General features: G+C 33.9%; 1 protein-coding gene across 1 annotated transcript in view; it reads left to right on the forward strand.

Annotated features, from left to right (window-relative positions):
• Positions 1-13,189, forward strand: part of RB1 (retinoblastoma 1) — a 161,387-nt gene that overhangs the window by 56,373 nt on the left and 91,825 nt on the right. The window contains exons 7-11 of the mRNA XM_008576687.1: positions 4,358-4,468; positions 7,442-7,584; positions 9,688-9,765; positions 10,257-10,366; positions 11,341-11,418. Of these exons, the coding sequence (XP_008574909.1) occupies positions 4,358-4,468; positions 7,442-7,584; positions 9,688-9,765; positions 10,257-10,366; positions 11,341-11,418 (520 nt within the window). The remainder of the gene's footprint in view (positions 1-4,357; positions 4,469-7,441; positions 7,585-9,687; positions 9,766-10,256; positions 10,367-11,340; positions 11,419-13,189) is intronic.

Genomic DNA, 13,189 nt, shown 5'->3' on the forward strand with positions numbered 1-13,189 from the left:
TGAATGCCATTTTTATTATACTAGTGGGTTTTGATTTTTCTTGGGTTTTTATGGCAGTGATAGTTATTTTTCAGGTACTAAACCCAGTACAACCTTGAGAATTTCGTGTAAGGGTGGTCATGTGGTAGTGAACTCCCACAGTTTTTGTTTGTCTGAGAAATATACTATTTAGCCTTCATTTTGGAAGGATAGCCTTGTGGGGTAGAGTATTCTTGGCTGGCAATCTCTGTCTTTTAGTATTTTGAATATATCATCCCATTCCTTTCTGGCTTTTAGGGTTTGTGATGAAAAGTCTGATGTTAGTCTGATTGGGGCTCCTTTGTAGGTGATTTGACGCTTCTCTCTTGCAATTTTTAAAATTCTCTCTTTGTCTTTGAGTTTTGCCAATTTGACTATAACATGTCTTAGAGAAGACCTTTTTGGGTTGAATACGTTTGGGGATCTTTGAGCTTCCTGAATCTGAAGATCTGTGTCTTTTCCAATAACTGGGAAGTTTTCTGCCACTATTTTGTTGAATGTGTTTTCAATGCAATCTCCTTTTTCCTCCCCTTCTGGAATACCCATGACTCGGATATTTGAGCGCTAAAGGTTGTCTGATATCTCTCGGATTTTCTTCAATGCCTTTAATTCTTTTTTATTTTATTTTTTTTGTCTGCCTGTGTTATTTCAAACAGCCCATCTTCAGAGTCCGAAGTTCTTTCTTCAACTTCCGCAAGCCTGCTGGTTAAACTCTCTGTTGTGTTTTTTGTTTCGTGGAATGAATTCTTCAGTTTGGCAAGCTCTGCTACATTCTTTTTCAGGACATTGATTTCCTTGTACATTTCTTCCTTCAGGTCCTGTATACTTTTCCTCGTTTTATCATGTTGTCTAGCTGAGTTTTCTTGTATCTCATTCAGTTTCCTTAGAATTATCACTCGAAATTCCTTGTTAGACATTTCAAGGGCTTCTTGTTCTATAGGATCTAGAAATAGAGAGTTATTACCCTTTGGTGGTGTACTTTCTTGATTTTTTATATTTCTGGTATGTTTCCTTTGATGTTTAGTCATTGTGGCTGGGGGTTTCACAGTCCACTGGTTTGACACTATTGTCTGGCTAGGATGTTGCTGGGGTTGCCAATTTGGTATAGTTACCTCAGTGTCTGCTCATTTGGCCACTAGTGCCTTGTGTGTGTGGTTGCCTTGGGTCTTGGACCTCACCGGGGAGCCACCTCTGGTCAGCATGCACTCGGCTGGGCTGTTGGGTCACGTGCTGGCACCACAGGGCGTGTGGTCTCTGCAGAGCTTCCGCCTCCCCTGCTGGACATCTCCCTGCTCTGCGCACTGGGCCAGGCTGCTGGGTCGTGTGGCGGCACCACAGGGCATGTGGTCTCTCCATGTTCCCTATGTTTGACACGTTATGAATCATGTCTATAGTCTTTATACTTGAAAGACAACTTGGCTGTGTATCCTATTCTTGGGTCATGTTTTGTTTACCTTAGACACTATTTTCTGGCATTGAACTTTGCTGTTGAGAAATCTGAGGCTAGCTTAATTTCCCTTCCTCATTTACTTCTGAAATACTTAAAGACTTTTTAAAAAAATTTGATAACCAGGATATCTCTAGATTTTTATTATTCTGTATTGGTTTTTCTTGGAACACTGTTATTCCTTTTTAAACTGAAGGTTCTGCTCTTCATTTCCGAGAAATCCTACCATACTATTTTTTAAGGTATTATTCTATTCAGTTAGGTTATTTTATTCTGTTCTTTTTCAGGAAGATTAACTGTCTTACGTTGGATTGTTTTTGTCTTTCATATTCCTTTGGTTGCCTGTGCTTTTGGCACATATTATTCTAATTGGCACATATTATTCTAGTCTCATATTATTCTAATCTTTTTACTTTTTCATATATATTAATTTTTTTTTTATCTCAAGCCTTTCTTCTATTTTGAGCTAAACTATTTTTGTAATGGTGTTATTTGGTCCTCAGTTTTTTCTTAGCTTGTCTAGTTCTTTGTTTTTATGTAACTTGAATTCATTAAGTTCTTAGTGCAAGAACTTATAGGGCATTTTCTTCTTTTAGACTCTCTTTGAGATTGGGTTGTCTATCTGATTTTTTCCCTTTTATGTTGTAATTTTCTTTCTTCTCTTCTGTAATATGTTTGCATAGTCTCTGTGCTTTTGTCCCTCATCTTGCTGTGACTTTAAAATGTATAACCCTGACTTGATATTTTGTTTTCTGTGATGTAGTGTGAGTGTGTGCTCTTCACTCACTTTGCACTTAATCTGTGACTTGTTCATGTTCCCCAGAGAGCTACAAGATGAGAGCAGGCATTTTTATTATACTTACCTCTTTAGTAAGAAGGTAAGGGAGAAAGAACATAATTCATCTGAAGTGATGTGAGCCTTGGTTGTTCTGAGTTTTTGTTAGAATGAACTCTGTAACAGAACACTTCAAGTGGCAGTTATATTCCATAATGGGAATGTGCTGGGATTCAGAGTGTTCCCAGCTTAGCACAGTATACTGGAGTCTCTACTTTTGTCAAGAAGTTAGCTATAGTTGTTTACTCCTTCTATTTTACCCTTCTCTCACCAGTAATTTCTACTCCCACTAAGTCAGAAGAGAAGAAAGATGAGGATACCTCTGAGTTAGTATTTCTCAAATTTGGTATTGGTACTAGCACTTAATCAGTACAATTTTTTCCTTTCATTTTATTAGGTTTTGGAGGAGAGAGATCCTTTCATCTGACTTCACTCTACTGTTTTTACCTAGAGGTCCTTGATATCATTCTTTACCTCTGTGGTATTCCTTAATGGCTTACTTCTGAGTATATTGCAAACAGTTTTTGCATCATACTTATGGATGTAGAAAACTTATCTGATTCAGGGTTACCTGCTTTCTCACAGTTTCTGCACTTTTGATACTTGTTGGAATTATTAGTGCTTTATTAGTGAGATACTCAGAAGGTGGAGAGTGAATCAAATTAAACTTCTCTTTTAAAAATAATGCATAACATATAGCCATAAGCAAATATGTAGTAGTTTTATTTTATCATTGTAGAGCTAGGGCTGGGTCCGGAGCTCACAGAACTCTCAAGCCCATTGTCCAGACTGGGTTACAAACCCTTCACACACAGGTCTATGAGCTAGGTAACAGGACAAAGGTCCTTGGAGCCTTGGTTGAAGAAAGAGTAGTCTTTATTCAGCACACACAGGTCTAAGAGCTTAGGCAGTCCAAAGAGAAGCTCAGAAACTCAACTGGTACTAGCAAAGTCCAGAGAAAAACTGAGGAGCTGCCAGCAGAGTAAACATGCTCTATTTTTAGATTCGAGCTCTGCCATCCAGCCTGTTTCACAAACTCAAGAACACACAATAGCAACAAAAGAAAACTAACTCCACCCACACACAACTTGTTTACAAGAAATGTGCTGCTTGACCCCCAACCAGACCTGAGTGGAGGGAGCCTGACTAAACTATTCTATTTTCCTCACAATCATGATTTGTATATTTTGTGTAACTACACTTTTTTTTTTCAGGTATCTAATATATGCATTTATTTTTTCATAACGCTCTAGTTTTATATGTTTGTATTCACTTTTAGGCTTTTGTACCAAGTAATTATTTTATAGATGACCTTACAATTATATACTAGTTTTGTTTTTTCTTTTTTTTTTTTCCTTTTTGTCTTTTTTCGTGTCCGGCAACGGATCGCAACCCTCAGTGTTGCGCCCGTACCGGACCGGGACCGGCAACGGGATCGCAGCCCTCAGTGTTGCTCCCACACCTCGCTCAGCCAGTGAGCGGGAACCGGTCTGTATGTGGGATCCAAACCCTTGGCGGGAGCGCCACCACGCTCCCAAGTGGCGCACTGTAGCAGTGCACCACCGGGCCGGCCCTAGTTTTGTTTTTTCTTAATGGCTTTGGTTATTGTAATATTTTGGGGGGGGGGTGTTAAAATTTAAAATATGTGATGTTTTTTTATATAATTAGAATTAAAGATTAGCATGTATCATATTTGAAAATTATTTTCAGAAGTAATAAATTCTATAGCTCTTACCAAAACTGGAAATAAGTTTTAAAAAGCAAAATGATTTTAGATATAAGGAATGAATTATTATAATAACTTAAATGTAAAATTCTCAGGGTAGATTTATACTTGATTTATAACTTCATGACTTTATATATTTTTATTTATATTTTTATGTAGTTTAAACCTGATTTTGATTTTTTGCAAAAAGGAAAAAGGAAAAAATCTTTACCATGCCTCTAGAGATTGTTGAATGGAGAAGTATATGGATACACCCACACCCACAATTTTCTCTGACTTAAAGATCTTAATCTCTGACTTTTAAAAAAAATGTGAACTTTTTTATTTTCAGGGGATGTATTACAAATGGAAGATGATCTGGTGATTTCATTTCAGTTAATGCTGTGTGTTCTTGACTATTTTATCAAACTTTCACCTCCTGCATTGCTCAAAGAACCATACAGTAAGTATTTTAAATATACCCCTCCTAGTTTGTCATTCGGTAGTTATTTATTGAATGTTTAGTAGATACCAGACATGGTTCTAAAGCTGAGAGGATGATAAAAAATAAATCAGACATGGACTCTAACCTCAAGTAGCATAAGTTATAAAAGGAAAGATAAGCAAATAGAGTATATGGTAGGAAGTGATCTGGGTCAGAATATAGATACAGCAAATGCTATGGGAGTTCAGGAGATAAGAAAGTTTTCCCAGCTATGGAAGGCCAAAGAATACCGTATACAAGAGGTGGTATTTGGAATGAATGTTGAAGTTAGGATAGGGGGAAAGCACTACCAGTAAAGAAGCTGGGGGAGGGTATTTTCAATAAAGAAAAGCAAAAGACAAGACAGATATGAATGAAACGGCATGAGAGAAAGTAGTCCATCTCTACAGGATCAGGTTAACTAAGTTTTTATTAGTATTGGATGCTGTAATAACTATGTGATTGATTTTTTTTTTTGTATATGAACTGTAATTGATATTGTTTCAGTGGATGATGAGAGGGGAAGTGAATTTAAATAAAAACTATTGCTAATTTAATTAGCATTAATCAAAGATGGGTAGATTCCTCTTAGACTAGAATTTCTTCCTTTGGCAGCTTCAAGAATAAGATTTCAAAATTATTTATTATACTGCAGAAAAATTAAAACTTAACTACGGCTGGACTGATTCCTTGCTCCTTAAATGATGACAGTATTAATAATAATACTAAAAATAACAGATAGATCAAAACACGTAAGTCTGAATGTGTTGAAGTAGCTTAAAGGCTGAAGCCTAATTAATCTTTGTGAACAACAACTTAATGGAAAAGTAAAGTCTGTAACAGAATTTTGAAAACATGCTGAACATGGTTTGGCAGAGAAGGCAGAAACCTTCATTTAGCAGAAATCTTATACAAAGCAGAGCGAGAAATTAAAAAAATTATATGTAGAAAACAATCAACAGACTTCAGAATTTTCCTAGCCTTTTAAAATTTCCTTTATCTGCCTTTTCCTCATTTTTTTTTTCAGCGTTAACAGCTTTAATAAGTTGATGTAGTGTGTTACTTTAGGTTGACAGTCTTTGTTCTCTTGGATAATTCAAATTCACATTTAATTCTTTAAGTGCTGTGTTAAAGAGAAACCAGGATGAGGTATTGAATTGACTGAGTATAGTAAACTCTTCATTAAATTTTGTTATGGAGAATTTTAAATGAATACAAAAGCAGACAGTAGTATAATAAGCCTCCATGTATTCATCACTTAGCTTCAACAGATAACTGATGGTCAGTCTGTAGCAGCATCTCTTGGCCAATTCACAGCCCCCACAGCTGTATTATTTTGAAGCACATCTTTGCCCACCATTTCATCCTTATACATTTCAGTATTTATCTGTAAAAGATAAAGACTTTTTTAAAAGTATAATGACAGTACCATTATCTACATAATGGAATTCTACTCTGCTGTAAAAAAGAATGAAATACTACCATTTGCAACAACATGGATGGACTTAGAGAAAATTATGTTAAGTGAAACAAGTCAGACATAGAAAGAGAAATACATGTTCTCACTTATTTGTGGGAGCTAAAAATAAATAAATAAACACACAAACAAAGGGTGGGGGAGAAGACACAACAATCACAACAATTCCTTGAACTTAAGACAAGTGAACAGATATGATGTGGCGGGGGGAGGGGAGAAAGGGAGGGGAGAAAGAGGAACGGATAAAGGGTCTCAAAAATCAACTACAATGTATATAGAGAAGTTAAAATTAAAAAAAATAATAAGAAAGCAAAAAAAAACAGGATCACAGACAAAAAAAATCAATGAATAGTGATTTCTTATTTTACCAAATATCTAGTGTTTAGATTTGCAATTATCTTATAAATGTAATTAAAAAAAAATTTACAGGTTGACTGAATCAGAATCTAAATAAGATCTGTACTTTGTGATTGATTGACATGTTTCTAAAACTCTTTTAAAAGTTCCTTTCTATCTGTCTTTCTTGTTTTATTTCCTTAAAATGTATTTATTAAATAATCACATTTGAGATTCAAAACATCACATTTGAGTTTCCCACATTCTAGTTTTTGCTGATTGTATCTTGCAGTATAATTTAACATGTTCCTCTGTCCTCTCAATTTCTTATAAGTTGCTGGTTGGGTCTAGAGGCAATGAATACTTTTTATTCTTAATCATTTGTAATCTCTTTAATAACAGAACCTATATTTAGTTTGAATTGGGAGTGCTCAAAATAATCCAGGGGATTTTTAAAAAAATCAGAGTTTATTATTGCATTATTGTATTTACATGCCTGTCTTTTAAAAACACAGTGATTTATTAAAACTTTAAAATTTTTAAATTTATTTTTATACTATGTCTAGAAATTGAATCCATAAATAATTTTCTCATTATTTTTAAGACTCTAAGATAGAAAACATTTTTTCCTTTTGCAGACTGATAGGATACAATTAGAATTAGTTTATAAATTGGCCATTTCCCTGGCCTTTTCTTTGCATTTGTTTATGGAGCTGTAGGTGTTTTATAGTTCTTTTTGGGTTGTTTGGGGGCAGAGGAGAAATAGGGATGGCAAAAACTAATATCGGGGGCTGAGCCCGTGGCGCACTCGGGAGGGTGCGGCGCTGGGAGCGCAGCAGCGCTCCCGCCGCGAGTTTGGATCCTATATAGGGATGACCGGTGCGCTCAGCACTCACTGGCTGAGCGCAGTGTGGCCGGTCTCAAAAAGGACAAAAAAACCCCCCCAAAAACCTAATAGCGGTGCGTAACTTAAGATAGGTATTCAATAAACAGATGAATTCGTTATCCTTCTAATGAAGCCTAATAAGTAAAATAGTAGAATGTTACCAAAAATTATTTCTAAACTTCTGAATTAGAATACTTCATTTTTTATATGATGGAATGTGCGATTATTCTTGTCTAATTTAACATTTTTACAGAAACAGCTGTAATACCCATTAATGGTTCACCTCGAACACCCAGGCGAGGTCAGAACAGGAGTGCACGGATAGCAAAACAACTAGAAAATGATACAAGAATTATTGAAGTTCTCTGTAAAGAACATGAATGTAATATGGATGAGGTAATTTAACTTCATGATTTCTTTAAAACAGTTAACATAGATTTAGATGTAAGTTCTTCCTAATAGTAATACTTTTGTGATAATCATGCTTTTTGTAATTAGTGCCAACTTTTTTGCAGTAGCAAAATATTTAGAAAAACTATTTTTCATACTCAATTACTTTGATTTTGAAGAGAGTAGGTCCCTTGTTCTGGAATCACTGAAATATATATCATCAAGACAATAGTTTTCAAATATATTTGTTCTTTGATTCTTCTGAGGTTACTGATACCCCTAATGTTTTAAAATACCCTTCCAAGAAAACTCTGGTGTTTTTATTTAGTGATAAGTGATATCAACATTAAATTTCTGTTCAGCCTTCTGTAATTACTCTCTTTCTAAATATTACACCACATGTTCATGGCAGATGAAGAATACACATGAACACCCAGGAATTACTTGTTTATATAATCTGGAATGTTGGAATTGGATGAGACCTTACAAATAATGTACTCAACCTACTTTTAGTAATGAGTAAACAAGCTTCCAGAGACTGATAGCTCATTACTAACAGAGTCTAAACTAGACTTTGGGACATCTAGTACTAGTCCTTTCACTCTACCACACTGTTTCTCTCATAGTTTGTTATATTGTCCACAATTCATATCACCAAATAGCAGCATGAAATGTTGCGTCTTTGAAATTTCTTTGTCAACTCTGGGAATAAATGGGGGTATGGTCCTAAAATCTAGTTTAAGTATTAGAATGACTTATCAAGCTATCTAGGTTTTAGTACTGTGGCTCTTGTTAATTTAAACAAATATATGTAGCTATTAATATATAAATGTTATATATATATATATCTATATCTATCTATATATATATATTACTTTTTTACTTCTCAAGAATCACAAATTATCTTTGCAAATAAGCCGACAAATGTAGTTGATGTATTTCTTTTTACTAACAGGATAATGAGTTGCTTATTCACAAGATAATGAGTAGTAGTAAATGCAGTTTACTAATTCCTGGTTGTTAATTCTCTGGATTTCAGAAGTACTGGTAAAATTTGGTTTTTAAGATTAAGAATAAGTCATCTTTTTTTTTACTTTTTATTTTGAAGAACTCTTTCTTAGAATTTGGAATCTATAGTTATGAATTTTAAAGTATAATTGATTAAAAGCTTTAGTGGTATTTTAATTAATTGACACTTGGTTATTTACATATAGTATTTATAGTTATGTAGCTATTGGTTAGTCATACTAGCTGGGTAATTAGAACTACCTACTTTATAAATATTCTAGGTAGGTGGGAATTAATCAGAAAAAAAAACTGAAAAGTATTTTAGAGACTTAATTCTTACAACTTATTTGTGAAGTAGAAGGTAGGAACTGATATTATTCTTACCTTAATGGGCTCCAAGTTTGGAAAAGGAAGTTCAGTAAAGAAAAGCAAGTTGTTTAAAATCCTATAACACATTACATGTGTAGAATAGTCATGATTGTGACTCAGGATTTTCTCAGTGCATTTTTTAAAAATCCACATTGACTGTAGGGTGCTTTTGCATGAAACAATGCATAATTCCACAAAAGGTATTTATTTGGTTTTGAAATGAATTATTGGGAGTTAATTTTGTGTGTGAAATTATTAAATTTATTCTCAAACAATTGACTTGATGTTCCTTGAGCAGATAACAGATGACCTATGTGTGAAGTGACCCCAAAATAGAAAAGTGAAAAGAACCTTGGCTTTAATGGTAGACAGATTGTATTTTAATTTCCATTCTGTCACTCTGTAGCTGTGCAGCTTTGGTCAGCTTGCTTAATTTTTTTGTGTTCTGTCTTTTTATCATTTGTTATATGTGGAATATTGAAGTTGGTTTCAATGGTTTTTCTTCCCATAAGTCCTATTTTATTGACAGTTCCCTACTTACCTCCATTTTAGGACCTGAAATTTGCCTCACATACGTTAAAAAGTAAATAATTGAATTACTTATAAATAAATATCATATAGCTTGAATGTATGACAGTGATCAAAAGTCAATTACACTTTCATTCTAGTGTTAATAGTGACAAAGATTAGGTTTTGTTTTGTTTTAAATTTTAATGGTCATGTATTTTTCAGGTGAAAAATGTTTATTTCAAAAATTTTATACCTTTTATGAATTCTCTTGGAATTGTGGCTTCTAATGGACTTCCAGAGGTAATCTAAAAAAAACTTAATAAAAAATTAATATGCTTTGCGATTTTGGGGGAAGGGAGATAGTTGTCTAACTTTCTTGATATCAATTTACTGTCTATCAAATATTTTTTTTTTTGCCCAAGGAAAGGAATCTAGCTAAATTGAATTGTGGTGAAACCAACTTTTGTATAGTAGCAAAAAAATTTTTGAATATATATTCAAATATATGAATGAGAATCATTTTGTGATTTGTATTTGAAATTGATTTGTACTGAAATTTCTCAAAAATCAAAGTGTAGGCTTTTAAATTTCTGAATGCCATTAAATAGCTAAATATAACTACACACAATCAAATTTGATTTGTTTGCTTTGCTGCACATCCTTAAGCATTGAATCCATGATTAATACCATCAATATTATTGGCATTACTGCATTGTAAAACATCTGTGCTTCTGTGTGCTGAGAGATGTAATGACATGAAAAGGATAATTGTCAGTATTTTTTCTTTTGAGGTTGAAAGCCTCTCTAAACGATATGAAGAAGTTTATCTTAAAAACAAAGATCTAGATGCAAGATTATTTTTGGATCATGACAAAACTCTTCAGACGGATCCTATGGACAGGTATCATATGTGCTCTGTTTTTATTTATTGATATGCTTTTGATATAGGCTGTTACTGATATAGGTAGGTTTAATAGGTTTTTATTTAACTTAGTGGCCTTTAAATATTATTTATAATAAATTACTTTCAAATACCTTTATATAAAGAAAAGGTTACCAGTATTCTAAGCATATAATTTATTAACAGATAGAGATTTAATGTGAATTGCGTTATATTAACAGTTAGCTGAATATAATTTTAAAAATGTTAACCAAGAGAAAATTGTTGAAGTAATTAGTTTACTCAAGTTGTGGGCTCTTTTTTTTTCATCCTTTCATCTACTATTGCCAGGCTGGTTCAGCTTTTTAAGAAAACCAATACAAAAGTATATTCTCTTGATTATCATGTAGAATTCTAAAATAGAAATGGTTGAGAGTAATCATAAAAAATTTTTAATGATCATATGTTAGGTTAATTTTATGTCTTTAGCATGAAATCTTTTCATGTGAAACTCAAAATATTATATGTAATTTGGAAATTAAACACGAGTAAAATGTTTTTAATTCTATTTAAATGGAAATAAAGTTTTTAGAAAGCATAATGCATTTAAAAACTTGAGCATTGATGTTTTTAATATTGAACAACTTGGTTATTAATACCACCAGGGAGAAAACATCTTTCACTTTCAAAAAAATACTTAATGATTGGTCATTAAGTACTTAATGTCTTTAAGTACAAAAAAATCTTAAAGATTGGTCATTAAGCTCTTTGTCATAAACCTAGTAGAAAGAGACCCACACTTAAAAACAATGGTGAAAAAATAGAATTTTATTTATTTAAGCAACAGTTGGGTCATCTATTTTCTGTCACTTCTATTATTAACTTACCATTTTATGTGATGTTATGAGGCAACAAAAGGTATATAATGCTTTCTTGATGTATAAAGAACAAGTTGTAAATTTTCAGTATGAATGACTTTACTTACCTTTATTTAGTTTTGAACCACAGAGAACACCACGAAAAATTAACCCTGATGAAGAGGTGAATGCAATTCCTCCACACACTCCAGTTAGGTATGAATTTTCCTGATTTTGATTTTCATTATTATTGTTTTTTCAATGCTGTAAGTGCTTCAAATTTGTTCATTTGTTTCATTCTATGTTTGTACACACATGTAACACACACACAAGGGTATTTCAAAAGTTTATGGAAAGATTCGTATTATTTTTCACTTCTATTTTTCCACAAATTTTTTGAAGTACCCTTGTATATTCAGTATTCCTTGTGTGCTGGATGTTTTACTAGTTACTGAGAATACGCTTATCAGACCTAGTCTGTCTGTCCTTAAGGAACATAACCTAGAGTGGAAATGTGTTCCATCTCAGTAAATAAAACAGAGAAAACAATAGCACCATTTGATGTGCATAAAACCTTGAAGGATTAGAACTATTTTTATGTTCTTTTCTTCACTCACTTTCCCCATCTATATCTGTTACAAGTCTTGTTGAATCTGCTTTCAAAACATTTGAGTGCATCTACTTTTCTCTATTTCTACTCTCACCACCCTTGTCTAAGACGTATTTCTCTCTGTCTTGGATTTTTTGCAGTAGACTAACTGGTCTTGCTGCTTCCGCTCTCATCACTGTTTCTCTCTCCCCAACATCGAAACTCCACAACATTCTCCACAGAGTCCCCAGAATAATATTCTAGAAATGTAAATCAGATCATGTTCACCCTGCTGTTAAAACCCTCTGATTACTTCCCGTTGTAATTGAAATACAATGCAAATTCCTCAACAATGTCTATAAGACCTTATATAATCTGCTTCTGTTGCCTCTCCAACCTCATCTTGTTTTCTTGCTCATTCTGCATTATCTACACATTGGCTTTCTCTCAGTTTCTTCAAGCTCTTTTGTACAAGTTAGTGAGATAGCACAGAAGGAACTTGATGAAGCCTTGTCTGAACCGAATTTCGAAACACATTAATGGTCCATGATGTGGGATAGGCATTTTAGGGATTGGGAACGGCATGTGCAAAGGCACAGAAGTGTGAAACAACACAATGTGTGTAGGAAAATATTAGCAGCTCTGTACTGATCGACAGTAAAATGAGAGGATGAAATGGCAGGAGAGGAGGGTGGGTGCAGACATGAGGGGTCTTATATGCCATACTCGCAAGTTTGGACTTTAGCTCTTGCATGGTATAGCCTATGCTCTGAATTGATATCAAGCAGGGGTAAGGATAAAATCAGGCTTGTTTTTTGCAAGTTTACATGGTAGTAGTTTGTGAGGGGATGGACTGAGGAGGACAAGACAAGGTGAGAAATAGAGAGACCTGTCAAGTTGTCTCAGTGGTTCTTTGCCAAGGGTGAAAATTAGAACAACTTGAGGAATTTTTTCAAAGTACACATGCCTAGTCCTTACTACCACAGACATAGTGAGTGAAAATATCTGGATTGGTCTATTACAGTTGTTCAATTGAGAGATGTTGAAGATTTGAACCGATAGAGTGGCAGTGGGAATGAAAGAGCAAGAACAGGTTTCATAAATATTTGATGAATTTATATTTAGAATGTTGTTTTTGAAGCATTTATGATGAAGCTATCTAGTAAGCAGTGGGATATGAGGATCGTATAGATTTGGGAATCATCAGCGGGAGTTAAAACCATAAAAATAGATGAGATTGCCTGAAATGAGGGTATATAATGGTAAGAATAGGTGGCTAAGGACTGAACCCTAAAGAATAGTAGCATTTAAGGACCATATAGAAGTGGTTAGGTTTTAGAGAATGATAAGGTGTGGTTAGGAAGCTCAGAGAGTGAAACCAAGAAAGCCGAGGGAGGG

This window comes from Galeopterus variegatus, unplaced genomic scaffold (assembly GCF_000696425.1).
Source record: "Galeopterus variegatus unplaced genomic scaffold, G_variegatus-3.0.2 Scaffold1388, whole genome shotgun sequence".
Lineage (NCBI taxonomy): Eukaryota > Metazoa > Chordata > Mammalia > Dermoptera > Cynocephalidae > Galeopterus > Galeopterus variegatus.